The following is a 17,883-nucleotide window of genomic DNA, read 5'->3' as shown; positions in this document are numbered from 1 at the left end:
CCTAAACCTGCAGTTGGACATTCTTCTCACAATCCGGGACTGCTGGCTCCTAACCGCTCACCTACCTGCCTGATTGCCCCCTAACTGCTTCCTTGCTGGCCTGATTGACCCCTAACTGCTCCTCTGCGGGCCTGATTGCCCCCAAATACCTTCCCCTGCTGGCCTGATCACCCCCAAGGCTTTTATTAGTATAGATATGACCCTGCACAGAAAATTTTACTAACCCTGCTTTACAATAAGGGCTTGACGATTGAATCATTAGGACCAGACACCAAGATTTCCTTTCTTTGAATAGTGGAGGGAATACTTATCTTGTCTTTAAGTTGCCCGGAAATTAAAATGAGATAATGACTTAGAAAAGTATAAAAGCATCACATAAAGACAACTGTCTTTTTAATGAAGTGGCAAAATGAAAAACACTTTTTATTCTCTCCTTTCTTCCTTTACAGCTTTTATTTAAACTTTGAAATTTATAAAAATTTCACTCCAATTTTCATTTCTTTACATTCAACATTATTTTGTATTGGTTTCAGGTTTTATATTAGTTACAGAATAGTGGTTAGACAATCATATACTTTACAAAGTGTTCCCCGATATTTCTAGTACCCACCTGCATCATACCATCATTACAACACTACTGACTATATTCCCTATTTAAGTGACAATGGGTTTACAGGTTCCTTTCAATCTTTCTTTTGTGTTTTTTTGTCCTTCCTTTTCTTTCTCACTTCTTCCCTCATTTTCTTTATATAGTATCTCAATTGGCCATCAAAGATCAGTGAAGGCACTGGGACACGCTTCATCCATTTTACAGACCAGGAAACTGAGGCCAATTCCAGTTGGCTGTGGAACTTGACTCAGGAAGCCCTCAGAGCACACAGGAAGCCCTCAGAGCCATGCTCTTTGCGCTTCCTAAGGGGCAGCGGCCCAGCAAACAGAACAAACCTTCCAGTCAGGCTTCCCAGCCTCTTTCTCAAGCACCTCTTCATTGCAGATGCTCCACATTCTTTCCTCTCCCCCCATTCTTTACTGCCCCCCCCTTCTCCGAAGCAGGTGGAAGGCTTCCCACTCACTGCCTAGGCATGCTCTGCTATGGGGCAGGGTGTAGCGAGCTTGCTTTTGGGTGAAGGCAGGAGCAGTAGTCACTGCCTCTGAAGTGTGAAGGCCGCCTGAGCGAGGCCCATTAGCACTGGGAGCTTCTCTGAATCACGTCAGTCAGTCCAGTACCCTGCAGTGCAGTACCCCTTCACTGAGGTGGCTCCATCCCTCAACCCCCGCCTCAGGGGTGAGGGTCCTTGCCCCTCTGCCAGGAGTCCTTCCATGCCCCTTGACCCCTGGCTGGGCCCACCCACATCTTGGGGGCACTGCAGAACCTCTGTCTCTCTGCAGATGAAGCAGATCCCTGCCCTAGGTCTCCGCAAAGCTATGAATCTGTGGCCAGAGGCCTGGTCTGGGTCTCAGCAACCAAATGCCTGCAATGTTCCCAGGGACCCTGGGAGGGGCTGGGCGAGTCCTGCCACGCCCCACCCAGGGTGGCGATGGCCCCCGGGACCCCCGGCAGCACCTGGCTTGGACCGGACACGCCCCCCCGGGTGGCGATCGCCTGGCTCGGACCCCGGCAGCGCCTGGCTTGGACCAACACGCTCCCCCGGGTGGCCACTGCTGCCCCAGACCCCCGGCAGCGCCTGGCTTGGACCCGACACGCCCCCCCGGGTGGCGATCGCCTGGCTCAAACCCCCGGCAGCGCCTGGCTCGGACCGGACCCGCCCCCCGGGTGGCGATCGCAGCCCCAGACCCCCGGCAGCGCCTGGCTCGGACCGGACACGCGCCCCAGGGTGGCTATCGCCGCCCCAGACCCCCGGCAGCGCCTGGCTCGGACCGGACACGCCCCCCAGGGTGGGGATCGCAGCCCCAGACCCCTGGCATCGCCTGGCTTGGACCGGACACGCCCCCCAGGGTGGCGATCGCCTGGCTCGGACCCCCAGCAGCGCCTGGCTCGGACCGGACATGCCCCCCAGGGTGGCAATTGCCGCACCAGACCCCCGGCAGCTCCTGGCTTGGACCGGACAGGCTCCCCCGGGTGGTCATCGCCGCCAGGGACCCCCGGCAGCGCCTGGCTCTGACCGGACACGCCACCCCGGGTGGCGACTGCTGCCCCAGACCCAGGGCAGCTCCTGGCTCGGACCGGACACGCCCCCCAGGGTGGCGATCGCCTGGCTCGGACCCTCGGCAGCGCCTGGCTCTGACCGGACAGGCCCCCCCGGGTGGCGATCGCCTGGCTCAGACCCCCGGCAGCGCCTGGCTCACACCGGACATGCCCCCCAGGGTGGCAGTCGCCTGGCTCGGACCCAGGGCAGCGCCTGGCTCGGACCGGACACGCCCCCCGGGGTGGCGATCGCCTGGCACGGACCCCCGCAGCGCCTGGCTCGGACCGGACACGCCCCCCCGGGTGGCGATCGCCTGGCTCGGACCCTCGGCAGCGCCTGGCTCGGACCGGACACGCCCCCCAGGGTGGCGATCGCCTGGCTCAGACCCCCGGCAGCGCCTGGCTCGGACCGGACACGCCCCCCAGGGTGGCGATCGCCTGGCTCAGACCCCCGGCAGCGCCTGGCTCGGACCGGACACGCCCCCCAGGGTGGTGATCGCAGCCCCAGACCCCCGGCAGCGCCTGGCTCGGACCGGACACGCCCCCCAGGGTGGCGATCGCCGCCCCAGACCCCCGGCAGCGCCTGGCTCGGACCGGACACGCCCCCCAGGGTGGCGATCGCCAGGCTCGGACCCCCGGCAGCGCCTGGCTCAGACCGGACACGCCCCCCCGGGTGGCGATCGCCTGGCTCAGACCCCCGGCAGCGCCTGGCTCGGACCGGACACGCCCCCCAGGGTGGCGATGGCCGCCCCAGACCCCCGGCAGCGCCTGGCTCGGACCGGACATGCCCCCCAGGGTGGTGATCGCCGCCCCAGACCCCCGGCAGCGCCTGCCTCGGACCGGACACGCCCCCCAGGGTGGCGATGGCAGCCCCAGACCCCGGCAGCGCCTGGCCCGGACCGGACACGCCCCCCCGGGTGGCGATCGCAGCCCCAGACCCCCGGCAGCGCCTGGCTCCGACCGGACACGCCCCCCAGGGTGGCGATCGCTGCCCCAGACCCCTGGCAGCGCCTGGCTCGGACCGGACACGCCCCCCAGGGTGGCGATCGCAGCCCCAGACCCCCGGCAGCGCCTGGCTCGGACCGGACACGCCCCCCAGGGTGGCTATCGCCGCCCCAGACCCCCGGCAGCGCCTGGCTCGGACCGGACACGCCCCCCAGGGTGGCGATCGCCTGGCTCGGACCCCCGGCAGCGCCTGGCTCAGACTGGACACGCCCCCCCCGGGTGGCGATCGCCTGGCTCAGACCCCGGGCAGCGCCTGGCTCGGACCGGACACGCCCCCCCGGGTGGCGATCGCAGCCCCAGACCCCCGGCAGCGCCTGGCTCAGACCGGACACGCCACCCCGGGTGGCGATTGCCGCCCCAGACCCCCGGCAGCGCCTGGCTCGGACCGGACACGCCCCCCAGGGTGGTGATCGCCGCCCCAGACCCCCGGCAGCGCCTGGCTCGGACCGGACACGCCCCCCAGGGTGGCGATGGCAGCCCCAGACCCCGGCAGCGCCTGGCTCGGACCGGACACGCCCCCCAGGGTGGCGATCGCCGCCCCAGACCCCCGGCATCGCCTGGCTCCGACCGGACACGCCCCCCAGGGTGGCGATCGCTGCCCCAGACCCCTGGCAGCGCCTGGCTCGGACCGGACACGCCCCCCAGGGTGGCGATCGCCGCCCCAGACCCCCGGCAGCGCCTGGCTCGGACCGGACACGCCCCCCAGGGTGGCGATCGCCGCCCCAGACCCCTGGCAGCGCCTGGCTCGGACCGGACACGCCCCCCAGTGTGGCGATCGCCTGGCTCAGACCCCCGGCAGCGCCTGGCTCGGACCAGACACGCCCCCCCGGTGGCGATCGCCGCCCCAGACCCCCGGAACTAAGAGGATTGGGCGCCGCCATCTTGCTCTTCTCAACGGCCGGATAGGCCACCCGGAGTCCCGCCCCCAGCCTCTCGCAGGCCCAATCATGGGCATAGCGGAGGTGCGGTCAATTTGCATATTTCTCTATTATAAGGTAGGATTTTTCAATTACCTATTGGCAAATTGTGTGTTCATTTTCCTTTACCTTTTTAAAACCATTTTCAAAACACATTTTAAGTAGATCCCGTGATTATTGCTTCAACATCCACAATATATGACAATTTATAACATATTCAATATTATCCATCCTGTAATTACATTGCATTAATATAGCTACTTTATTTTTTTTTTAATACTTTAAACCTCAATGGTCTTTCAAGGATGTTCACTTGCATTTTCTAAATCATGGTGGCATAAATTCAAATATATAACAACCTTCATGGTATAGACTCTGTCATTAATAATCAGAGTTATTAATTCTATTGCACATAGGATACATAAACAGATTCTTTTCTCCTGGTCCTAATACTTGCATCCTGGTTAAATATTTTATTTTTTTGTTTCAAAAATCCACAGCCATATTTTGACATAAAAATAATTATCAGTCAACAAGAGGATGAAAAATCCATTTCATTGTTTGGAGAAATCTCTTTATGTTTGCCAGTTAACAATGCAACTAGATTTAAATTGAACTCTTTTAAAATATTATATTTCTGTTTTTTCTTAAAGGTCATTTTAAAATCAGGAACATAGAGCACAGCCTGTTAAAGTCATTTGGGAGCTATGCCAAGAAAATGCTGGGTAAGTATTTAAAGAGGAAGATTAAATGTGTACATTTGTTATTTAAAAGTTTCAAAGGGGAAAAAATTTAAAATGCAGCCATTTCAATGAAGATAAATGGATTGGAGAAGAGGCATTTATGGGAAGGTGATGCTGGCAGATGGGAGCGCTACATGATTACTATGTACATGTTTCTTCTGACAATATGTAACCTGAGATGCTGTATGTGAATAGAAGAAAATATTTGGGTAAAATTATATAAATCAAATAGTAATGTTAATATATAAAGTATGTCTTCACTGAAGATTTGCAGAGACAGGTGGCACATAAAATCAGAGGCTCAAGGACAACAGGGGGGTGGGGGCATGCGTGGGGAGGGGTGTGGGATGGGAATGGGGGGATGAGGACAAATATGTGATACCTTAATCAATAAAGAAATTAAAATAAATAAATAAATAAAATAAATAAATAAATAAATAAAATCAGAGGCTCTCTAGATTGCACTGCTGCAAACTTAGAAGGCAGAGGACAGTGCACGTGGAAACCACCAGCCATGTGAACTCCTGCGTGATGGGTCCGCATGGAACAAGGGGCAAGCAAAATCTGCCTGCTGAGAATTAAGGAAACACAGGAAGTCCAAAATACATGACAGACTAACAGTTTAAAGTGAACAGTCATTTTAATGCTGAGTGTTATATATAGACATCTGTACTTCTCTAAAATGATACAAAACATAGTGAAAACTTTGAGTCTTTCATATTTTTCTGCATGTATCATGTCTCATATGTTTTCCGGCTGCCATTTACTCTTATCTTCCTGGAATGTTCTAATATTTGTCGATGAAGTCAAACAACAACCAAAAACACTTCTGCTTTGATGGTAGGAGTATGGGGGAATTTCTAACACCATAATGTAACAGCATTGAAACACTGCTATAATTATATATATATATTTAAATATATTTTATTGATTTTTTACAGAGAGGAAGTGAGAGTTAGAAATATCGATGAGAGAGAAACATCAATCAGTTGCCTCCTGCACACCCCCTACTGGGGATGTGTCTGCAACCAAGATACATGCCCTTGACCAGAATTTAACCTGAACCTGGGACCCTTGAGTCTGCAGGTCGACGCTCTAGCCACTGAGCCAAACTGGTTAGGGCTATAATGATATTTTTAAGTGTTACTGCTCCTCTCAATTTCACATATTCTTTAAGATTTTGAAAGCACAAATAACGTGATTTAGTTGCACTGTAAATGTACAGATGAAATAGAAAAATTGTGCCCTTTTTCTATACCAAGGATCAGAGCAACAAATACCTTATAGAGACAAGCAGATGATACAAGACATGTTTTGGTCTCAAGGGCATGATTAGAACTGAAGGGAACTATGAAACTTGTGCATGCCCTGCCCCAAAACAGAGACAACTTTATGTACAACTTATTGAGAGGCCCTCTTATCTTTCAGTGCATTAAATGCTTTCAATAGAACTTCATCACCTCTATATTTACTTCAGTTCTGTTCCTGTTCGTCTTAAACATACGCATAATTACCTAATGGCGCTGGAAGTCGAATCTGGGTCCCTTGCCATTACAGTCCCAATGATTGTGCCCACTTCAATATCTTCATGAACCTCAAACAGATAGGAGGATCTGCTAAAAACGGGAGGCTCGTCCACATCTTCTATAGAGATTTTGACAATCGTTGTATCTTTAAACGGTCCTAGGTAATAAAATCGTGGATCCACGTGGGTATTTTCTGCTTCCACCTTCAGAGTGTAAAGTCTTCGGCTCTCATAGTCAAGTGGCTGTTTAATAAAAAATAAACCATAAAATTTGAGTGAGGGAAAATGGAGTAGATGTTCCTTCCAAGTTACAGTATGATTTTTAAAGCATGATTGAATTCTAAGCTGTCCATTAACTGTAAATAAATAAAAGTCATTTAAATATATTAACATATCAATAGGATTCAATTTTACTTTTTAATATATTCAATGTGTGTTACCTTAGAGCATAGGAAAATGAAATTTTAAATCTTGGAAAAATTAGAAAGGATTAAACCTAAGGTGGTGACAAAATTGGGCTGAAAGATTGTGTGTGTGGAGGGGGGGCAGGGGGAGGGTTGAGGTGTTGGCCATTGCTAATTTTTTCTAAGAAAAAATTCAGTTATCTTTTTAAATTTATGTAGTGATATTTCTATTCAGTTTAATGGGCTCCTGGTACTTTAAGAAATTTTGAAGACTAATATAAAACTTTCAACAGTTATATGAGATTCCACCTGCGTGACTATTACTTCCCAGTCATGAAAAGTAACAAGAAAGCTGCTTTCCGCTTTGCTGTTACTGTCCATTTAAAAGTGGTTGTGTACCTTGGGCTGTGCAATAGAATGTCAGGGTAGTTTTGCGATTAACCAGTGCTAAGGTGGTCACTTTATGCATAGAGTGCTTAGGATGTTACATTGGATCTAAATTTTATTGTGTCTTATTTTTTCTTATAATGATGGTATGGACTCTAATAAAACAATAGCAACTAGTTACCTTTAAACCATATTAATAAACATATTTTGGCAGAAAAGTTTAATTTATGTAGCAGAAGGGAAAATGTGAACAACTAAATTATCCTCCAATCCATACTATTAATTTTTATTAGCAGCTTAATTATTACTGCATACATCTGGATAGAAGGTATGCTACTTTTTGTTCCTCTAACTGTGATAACATATTGAAATCACTAGCTATTAACTGTTTTATTTAAGAAAATGTTATTATGGAAGGCTTTTATTAATGTGGCTCAGAAATATAACCACACACACAGGATGAGGCAGAAATAATATTACAGTTGTGACTATGTGAAACTCAGAGTTTATTCTTGTATTACTATTTATTAATTGTTGTGTTATTTCCCCATATGAACAACTGTAAACCTACTTTTGCCCCACCCTGTATATTAACATGGCTTATAAATTTTATGAAATCTCAGGTTTCTTGTTTCATTAAAAAAAAAAAATTTGGTCAAAATGTCCAAGGTCTTTGGCTTTATGTTTCTCAGACTATGCACAATATAAATTACACTTAAACATGATGGTGAGATTTCTGAATGGATAATGCATGAGTGGAGACTACATATTGAAATCTCTACTTTCTACGGTCGGGTGTTTATGTATGCTGATGGTGTGCACCTTTTTCACAGTTATGATGCCTTCCTGTGTGTCCTTCTCAGTTATGATGTCAAACATGTCAGTCCCATCACCATCAATAATTCGGTATTCAACTTCAGCATTTTTTCCAGTGTCAGCATCAGTTGCTTTTACACTTCCAACAGCTGTGCCAACTGGGGAGGATTCAAGTACTCGAAGATGGATGGTGTCTGCAAAGAATAAAGAAAATGAGAGAGAGAGAGAGAGAAGAGAGAGAGAGAGAGAGAGAGAGAGAGAGAGAGAAAGGGGTTTCTCAATAGAATATTCAAAGGTAAATGTGTTATGAGAGAACATTATAAATCTTAAACACGGCATGATGTTAACTGATTAATAAGTTGAATACACATAATAAAATTATATTAAATTAAAGTCTAAGGACAGAAAAGTAGAACTGTGGGGTATTTGTTCATGCATATTATGAATAGCGAGTACCAACCTCTAATCATATTAGCAATTTGTCTTTTTTTGCATTGGCAAAAGTAACTAGACATCAGCTTTGATTGAAGATATTTACATATGTATGTTTATGTAGTTATAACTACAGAATAAGCAGTGAATGTTTGTTAATTGTTGTTCCTCTGTTGTATTTAGTTCCATACTACTCAGCTTGCTGGCAGCAGAACATTACAAAATTCCAAGAAATAAACCATAATCAGGAAGAATCCTGGTTCTTTATTATTTCTATTTGTGACAGAGGAAACAAAGGTTACTCTGTGGGAGAAATACAAAGTGCCCTTCACAGTATCAATATAAAAACACTAAATTGTGACAAACTCCCCTACATTCCAGAGCAAAACAAGAATTTATCTAGATGAAACCGGTTTGGCTCAGTGGATAGAGCGTCGGTCTGCGGACTGAAAGATCCCAGGTTCGATTCCAGTCAAGGGCATGTACATTGGTTTCGGGCACATCCCCAGGAGGGGTTGTGCAGGAGGCAGCTGGTCGATGTTTCTCTCTCATCGGTGTTTCTAGCTCTCTATCCCTCTCCCTTCCTCTCTGTAAAAAAATCAATAAAATATATTTTAAAAAAAAAGAATTTATCTAATCCCCTCTTGCATATAGATGTGTTTCCAGCTTGAACAACCTCTACTGCTAATGAGATTTATATTTTAGCTCTTGATCTTGAACTATGTTACTGACAGATTAATAGACCTGAAGCACCTCTGATTATAGCAGCTTCTTGCTCATAAGCCTTAAGCAATTCTCCTTAATATACATAATAAAGTCCAGAATGCTTAAATACGCAGGCTCTGGCCTGAGTATATCTTTCTTAATGTATTTTTTCCTTCATCACATCCAAGAAAGGTTTTCTTCAAACTGGATTTTTCTAAGTGTTCTTGTCAAAACTTGATTTCCTACATCCCCCTTTACATTTTTTGCATGCTACTTCCCTCATGTAAAATCACCACCCACCCCCCGCCCATTACCTGCATAATGCAATTAAACAAACCTGATAAAATGGCACTGTTATTGGCTGAGTGTTTGGGGCCCTCAAAATTTATATGTTGAACCTTGATTCCCTAGATTGTGCGTGCAGGGTTTTTATGCACATCATGCACACCTTCTGTACTATGCTTATTTATTTTGCTACACATTCCATTTATTTTTGATGTATTTGGTGTGGTTGATCATTTATTGGAAAATAAAACATTGCTGTGGCTGTATTTCACATATACTCTAGATTTGAGACTAGAGAATCATGGTACTGCAGATTTTAACATAAACCAGATTTTACAAGATACTGATGCCAAAATTTCTGGTTGGGTCTCAATTTGTTGTCTTACAAAATCGAAGAATTTTTGAACAGTGAGTATATTAAAAAATTGTAGTAAAGGTAGTAAACCTTGTTTCATATATGCAAATATGTCAAAATGCCAAAAAGGAAGGTAACTATTTGTATTAGAAATAAGAAATCTAATTATGTCTTTGATATAAAAAAGTAAATAACAGTAAGTTATTTTCTATTAATATGTTAATTGATCTTTGCTTTAGAATTAAAATATCTGTATCTTTCAAAAGGAATTTAGAGTGCTATGATTTACAATAATAGTATTTAAAACTTTTCAGTGTAAGAGAAAATCTTATACTGTAATAGAATAGAAGTATTTCAGTAGGAAGAATATGATACTAGAACCGATTACAACCTGTTCTTGTAAATCAGCTGTACATTTTGTTTTAATTGTTGTCACTCAGAAAGGCTTAGAATCCCACTTCAATAGCATGAATCAAAACCCTGATGCCCTGTAATTAATAGTGTTTTTCTATAACATAAACCAAGTCTTTCTAGAGATTTGTTCTTTCTAAATTTGAGGAATGAAAAGGAAATTGAGATCAGGATTTTTTGAGAGAGAAATTAGGTGCTCTATCAGAGATTGATTGAATCATAAAAAGTACAAAGAAACCAATCTTCTTGCCTCTACTGGTCAGCAGTTTGAAATTTGATCATTTATAAGATCATTTAGTTGATTAGAATACATTAAGTTAGACTTGGTTTCTGGCAGTGCAAGCTAGATAATTCAGTTCAACTTTATAGCTTGAAAACAGTTTTGTGGATCATAGATAGAGACAGAGATGCAGGGTATTAAAAATAAGTACAAACTCCAAATTAAAAAGAAAGGAGAACCCAGAGACACAGACAGAGAGAGAGAGAACAAAAGAAAAAAAGGAAACATTTCATTGTTTAATTAACTAGATTTCACTCTATTGTCTCTGAGAATTTGTTCTCCCACTTTTTATTTTTAGCTTGGACTTTTTTGGAAACTACTTATATTTTTAGGCACATGCTTAAATTCTGAAAATCTGGCTGCTTATTATAGTTCTGGCCAAGGATCCAAACTTATCACTTCAGACTACCTTCATCCCAAAGTTTATTTCATTTTCATTGGAGTAAGCTTTATCCATGTTTCCAGTACCTTCTGAGACTCAACCAGGGAAGTGATGATGCTACTTTGGTTCATATGTACTTTATAAACCTAAAGTGTAGAACAGTTCTCTTCCTCAGTAATTTGTTGGAAGGGACACACACACACACATACACACACAGCAGTTGAGTTGTGTGTGTTAATATATGCACATCCATATATTTAATTTCCCCAGAAACATTAATAAACGTGTTTTCAAAGTATCCATAATTTCCAGAAAAGCCATGATTGATCCATTCATCAAAATAATATAGATTTAGTTCTTTTATTAAGTAATTTAAAAATCTGTATTATAAATATACTAGAAGCCTGATGCATGAAGATTCGTGATAGAATGGGCTTTCCTTTCCCTGTCTGCCAGCACTGCCTTTCCACTCCAGCCCAGCCCCTTTCCACTCAGGCCCCAGAGCCACCTCTTTCTGCTCCGGCCCCACCTTCCCACGCTGCCCAGAGGCCCTGAGAGACCGGGGTCTGGGTCAGAACGCCTGCATCATTGCCGTGGCGATGATGCAAGCGTCCCACCCACCCCCATCACTCGGTTGTATGCAAATTAACTGCCATCTTTGTTGGGATAATTTGCATATAACTCCTGATTGGCTGGTGGCATAGCAGAGGTATGGTCAATTTACATGTTTGTCTATTATTAGGTAAGATATGTTGTATACACATCTACAATACACACATTCATGATTGTTTTGATTGTATGGTAACTTTAGTAATTAATCTATTCAACACATATTTATTCAGTGCCCAAGATAAATAATTCAAGAATGCTTTCTCTGGAATTACGTTTATGCTCACATACCAATTTGGTGACAAGATTTATTGGGTCTATCTATTTTAAAGTTAAAAAGTACATTTCTATATTTTAAACGGATGAAAGAGCTACTTTTACTTATTTCTAAGACTAGTCTGTTGAAGACAACCATCCTACTTTGTCAAGCAAAATGCAATTACTTTAATTAAGAGCCTGCAAGGGTGTTTACTGTGTAGGGCAAGCAGCAGGGGGGTATCCAGAAAGGAGACGAATTGCTATGCACACACTGACAAAGGGAAAGTAGTGCCTGTCACCCACCTTAGTTTTTATCTTACAGTTGATGGAGCTTTAATTATGTGGTGTGCTTTCCGTTTTCCTATCAACTCCAATTTACAGTTATTTTAAATCCATTCCCAGGTGTCAGAATGAATCATCTGCTTCTCTTGTAATGCTTAGGGCAGATAAATATTTCTTCCTGATGACTATGTCTTTAGTTTGGTTATCAACGTAAGTACAAAGGCATAAATATGAGGAGGAGGAGAGAGGTAACTGCCATTTCTGTGAAATGTGTAGAAAGTTATATTTAGAAGTAAACGTCTAAAAAAAAAGTAATATTGCAACAGCTTCCAGGGCCTGGACAAAATACATGGCTCTTTAAATAAGTGCACTTGGAGACTGCTGCTGACAACTTCACGCGTCGGACTTTTCATTAAAATTTTTATTTTTGAATAAAACATTTCAAACAATTTTGATATCTTTTAGGCCATTTAGTAATCAAGACTAAGTATTCCAGATCACCTGTTCTAGCCAAAATTTTATCAATAGGACCTTTTCACTTCAATGTTAAAAACACTGCAGATTTAGTACCAGAACTAAAAGTAATTGATTGCTCAATGTAAGAGGCTTCGGAGGAAAAACATGATAGGTTTCGTGAGAGATGGGAGAGGGTGAGTTCCTCAGGAAGACAAAAGAGATGCCAGGAAACATCAGAGAGGGCAACAAGGGCAATGCCAGGTTTGAGGTTGGCTACAAATAACTGCCCTTTTGTTTTACTGACAAAAAACAATGAGGTTCAAAGGGAGATAATGTGTCTCTTTCCTTTGTTCCTGCCCTTGTTTCTATCCACATTTGCATAAGAAGCCTGCTTTTCCAGAGTTGAGATTAAAAAAAAAAAAAATAAAAAACAAACAAAAAAACCACACATATATGAATCAACACAGTAATTTAACATTAGTTTAATTTTTTAATTTGTTTTATGTGTAATCTTATTGTAACATCGCTATGCTGCATAATAATCTCAAACAGCACTTGCTTTAAGAAAAATGACACAATTATGCACGTTTATAAAGCATTCCATTGTATAATGTTTAAAATATGTTTTTTAATGAGCTTAACAGGAAGACATTAAAAACAAGATAAAGCTCCTTGGAGGGAACTGGGAGTAGTTAAGGAAATTATGCAACGCTAAATGGGCATTTAGGAGAAAGGAGAGGAGAGCTCAAAGTCACACCAGAGACTGACAGCGGAGGAGGCTCTGGAACTGAAGACTCACCGGAGAAGACAGAAACCTCAATTTGTGAGCAGGGGAGACGTGATCACCAACTTAGCTTTGGGCGTTTAATTTAAATTAGAGCAAAACGAGATGCTGCACTATGTCTCAGTGTCTTGTTCGTGCCACTGAGGAAAATGACAAACCAAAGCTTTTAGAAAAACTGCCATTGGTCCCCAGAGCCTAGGGGATCCATCCCAGTATATTTCTTTGAAATTGTCTCCAAGTTGATTGGCTTCCATAGATACACACAATTGCAATGTGTAGAAACATAACAAGTGCATAGACTTGGGGGAGGTTAACATAACCTTAAATTAGTCATTCATAAACATATTACGATGTATCAGGTACTCAATCTGTTTGCAATGTGTCTCCAAGCAGGCATAGTGAAGACCGTAAAAGCAGTCTAATTGAGTCTAACCATATTTGCACAGCTAGCTTTTATATCTATATATCTCTATCTACCCAGGGTTGGTTTATTTCCAAAGTTTGTTCCAGAGGAAGCCATATACATAGAAACTTTTGAATCCCATTATGCAAAATGCCCAGTAGTCTAGTCTAAGGCAGCTTCCCACTAGAATAACTGGACAGTCCCAAGTGGATTTTTATATAATTTCCATGCAACTCTATTTCTCTAAGGGAATTTTACAAGGTGGGGTAAAAAGTAGGTCAACAGTTGTGAGTATGCCAGACAGAGCTTATCATTTTATTATAGTTTATTGATTATTGTATGATTTTCCATACAAACAGCTGTAAACCTAGTTTGCCCCACCCTGTATATTTCATCACCCTGGTGAGATTGTATATTTCCCCAGTTACGTCACTCTAAACATTTAGCCTGATATCATACATGTCTGTTTTCACTTACATGTCTTGTGTGCACCTCATTTCACGATCTAGACATTTAAACCCCACTACCTTTCCGCAGGCATCTCAATTCAAAATGTTCAAGTCAAACTGAAATCCCTGTCTCTCTCTCTCCATACAAGCATTCCTGGTAGAAAGCTAGAAAGTATCTTTTGCTCTATTCTCTCCCTCAAACCTTTTGTTGACCTAATTGCGATGCCTTGTGTATCATCCACTTAAATATTTCTCAAATCCCTGCTCTCCTCAGCATTAGTGCAGACTCTTTCAACTCCTGCTCTCCCGAGCCAAGCAGTGTGCGGGTCAGAATAACTAGCTGCTGCCAGAATACTTAGTCAAAACGAAGAAACATGCCTTGTCTCTCTTAAAAATGGTTCCTTAGATAATATATGTGACACTTTATGTTTGTATCCCACACACGTCCTGATGCCAACCCTGCCTACATTTCCATCCTCACCGCTCCCCACCCCTGCTTCAAACCCTGGGGTCCAGCCATACCAAGTTGCACACATTTCCCAGAATGCCGCCTTTGTTCATCCTCTCCTCCCACAAACATACTCTCCCTTCATGCGCCTTTCTGTCCTCCCTGGAAAACTCTCAAATAATTTTTTTTTTTTTCCCTGATCTCCCTGAACTGAAAAGCTTATCATTTTATGATATGGGTTTTAATTGATAATTTTAGCACATATATTATTGCATCAGTCTCCATTTATATGTGTGTACATACATTTATCTATACTTATAATAGGGTAATATGCCAATTGGTCTGGATGCCTTCATGTAATGACCAATCAGCAGGAGGGCGGGGCAGCGAGCTACAAGTGATGGAGAGCTACAGGAGGGTGGGGCAGCAAGCTACAGGTGGGAGAGAGCTACGTAAGTGTGGCAGTGGGTGGAGCAGCCAGCTGAGGCAAGCAGCAGCTAGCTACTCACACACAGATTCGTGCGCAGGGCCACTAGTATACATATAACTACATATGTGCACACATATATTTACGCATAATATATACACAACCTATATCTAAATATAAAAAAAACAAACACAAGTAAAATAAAAGACAATGCATGTGAGAGAAACTAACAACTACAATGTAACAAATTAAAGGTGAGTGTGAGTGTGTGTGTGTGTGTGTGTGTGTGAGAGAGAGAGAGAGAGAGAGAGAGAGAGAGAGAGAGAGAGAGAAAGACAGGGTGTGTCTGCATAACTTTTCAAAATCCAAACCACTTATGGATGTATCCTGTATTTTATTTCTTACTTTAAGATTATTAGTTTACTATTATTTCCTAGCATAGTTCTTGTCCTGTATTAGGGCTTCAGTGAATGTTTAATGTATCAGGGAATGCTTTAATAAAATTATTTATTGCTAATTCTTACAAATTACAGGCTTTGAAACCATGGCAAAAAATCCTCCTGATATTTGAGGGTATTTTGATGGTTACAGTAAAAATCATAGCTATATGAAACAATATGAATTACAGAACAGTACTTTTCAATACATTGATTTTTTTCCTCGTTATAAAAAAGGAAAAAGGAGACATTTTTAATTTAAGTTCCTGCTTTCTCATGCTAAAGCATCTTCCTTGGGAAATACCTGACAGTTGCCCTAGCTGAAATGTGCTTGATAATTTTGAAATATGCAGATAAGCCTGGGGCTCACATTACCTCGGAATCCCAGCTGAGGAGAGGTTGACTCTATTTACAGAGTGAAAATCGGGACTTATTAAATCAGATCTCTCCTGTACCAGACAGGGATTAAGGTAGTCTCACAACTCACTGAATGTACGTGTCTTAAATCCCTATGTATATCATTTAGACATTTTCTTGAAAAACCTTTTCTCATGCAAATTTGTTTATTTATATGCCCAAACTTGTTTACGTAAATGATCCCAGCAAAGAAGGCAGTTGTGTTTGGTCCTGAGGTATTGTAAAAGCACCAACCAGCCAAGGTTTGATTTTCCTGTGTTTGTATCAAAATTCAGACAGCCCTGGCCAGTGTGGCTAAGTTGGTTGGAGCATTGGCCACACACCAAGAGGTGTCCAGTTCAATTCCTGGTCGGGGCGCATGTGAGAGGCAACTGATGGATATTCTCACAAGTCTCTCTCTCTCTCTCTCTCTCTCTCTCTCTCTCTCTCTCTCTCTCTCCTTTCTGCTCTCTAAAATGAATTTTTAAAAATGAATAGACATTTTAAGAATTTAGTATGCCCACCTGAAGTTGTTCCTATAATACATATGTACAAGTAGTGAATCATGAAATTAACTAACTTTGATGCACCAATTTCTTTCTTGGTGTGATGATCAGAAGTACAGATTTTTGAGGCAAAGCAACTGAGTCCCCAACCTTTTATTTATTTCCTACTTTTAAACCATGAACAAGTGACTTAAGTTTCTCTGATTCAATTTTTTAAATTTTAACTAACAAAAATATATCTACTTCATACAAATGTTGTGAAAGTTAAATTAATTAATATTTGTATTATATTTTATAGTGTTTAATATGTACTGTAACACTGTTTTATTTTATTTATATTTAGGCAAACTATAAAATCCATATTTATGTAATTTAAAGCACTAAATAAAGTTAGTAGCCAATCAAGGTAACTCACATAAAAGAAACAAACATATATATGAAATATCTTTTAAGCTCTGAGTGATTCTGGAATAGCTCACTTTTGCTTCTGAATGGCTGTAGTTATGTATAATCTTCAGAGATAATTTGGTGCAAAAATGTAAAGACATGATATGAAAATACTCAGGAAATTGGGATCTGAGTTAATGTATCTGCACACCCAAAATATCCCATCATCTATTTTTTATCTTAATAAAAACTTGCCTAAAAGTAATTCTGTATTACTTCAATCAAATGGTAAAGAACTGATTTTTTATACTATTCTCAATAATTGAAAAAATATATAGTAGACAGCAATATATTTATTCTTTTGAGTGTACTTGGGGTAGATCTGGAAGCTTAATAATTAATATCATATCAAATTCATATAAATTTGCCTGGCTGGCATAGTTCAGTGGTTGAGCATCAACCTATGAACCTGGAAGTCATGGTTTGATTCTGGTCAAGGCACATGCCTGTGTTGTGGGCTCAATCCCCAGTAGGGGGAGTGCAGGAGGCAACCGATCAATGATTCTCTCTCATCACTGATGTTTCTATCTCTCTCTTCCCTCTCCCTTACTCTCTGAAATCAATAATATATATATACTAGATACTCAGTGCATGAATTTGTGCACCAGTGGGGTCCCTTGGCCTGAACTATTGGATTGGGCCAAAACCAGCTCTCTGACATCCCATGAAGGGTCTCAGATTGCGAGAGGGCACAGGCCAAGCCAAGGGACCCCACCGGTGCACGATCAGGGCTGGGGAGGGATGCAGGAGGTTGGCCAGCCGGGGAGGGCTCCAGGGCGTGTCCAGCCTGTCTTGCTCAGTCCTGATCTGCTGGAACCCAGCAGCAAGCTAACCTACCAATATGACTGTCTGCCCCCTGGTGGTCAGTGCATGTCATAGCAACTGGTTGACCAGTCAACTGTCTGCCCCCTGGTGGTCAGTGCACATCATAGCGAGTGGTTTAGCAGCCTTAGCATATCATTAGCATATTACACTTTGATTGGTTGAACAGATGACCAGACGACTGAACACTTAGCATATTAGGCTTTTATTATATAGGATATACATTCTTATAAATTTGATATTACCTAATACAATCTATCCTAGAACATATTTTGAGATGGCCAAAGATAAATAAATACAAATATGATTGTCAATCAATCATATATTTTGTCTGCAATTCATATATTTTCCCCCTCATAAAGGCTC

At 43.1% G+C, this 17,883-nt stretch overlaps 1 protein-coding gene across 3 annotated transcripts in view; it reads right to left on the bottom strand.

Moving 5' to 3' along the window:
- LOC103305087 (cadherin-10) overlaps positions 1 to 17,883 on the bottom strand; it is a 73,580-nt gene that overhangs the window by 18,594 nt on the left and 37,103 nt on the right. For all 3 annotated transcript variants that reach the window (XM_054714315.1, XM_008161786.3, XM_054714316.1), the window contains exons 5-6: positions 7,950 to 8,137; positions 6,326 to 6,579 (exon numbers count right to left, since the gene is read on the bottom strand). In XM_054714315.1, the coding sequence (XP_054570290.1) occupies positions 6,326 to 6,579; positions 7,950 to 8,137 (442 nt within the window). The remainder of the gene's footprint in view (positions 1 to 6,325; positions 6,580 to 7,949; positions 8,138 to 17,883) is intronic.

Source organism: Eptesicus fuscus, chromosome 4, assembly GCF_027574615.1.
Source record: "Eptesicus fuscus isolate TK198812 chromosome 4, DD_ASM_mEF_20220401, whole genome shotgun sequence".
NCBI classification, from domain to species: Eukaryota; Metazoa; Chordata; class Mammalia; order Chiroptera; family Vespertilionidae; genus Eptesicus; species Eptesicus fuscus.
Note: the sequence above shows the minus strand (reverse complement) of the source record. Positions and strands in the feature narration are given on the sequence as shown.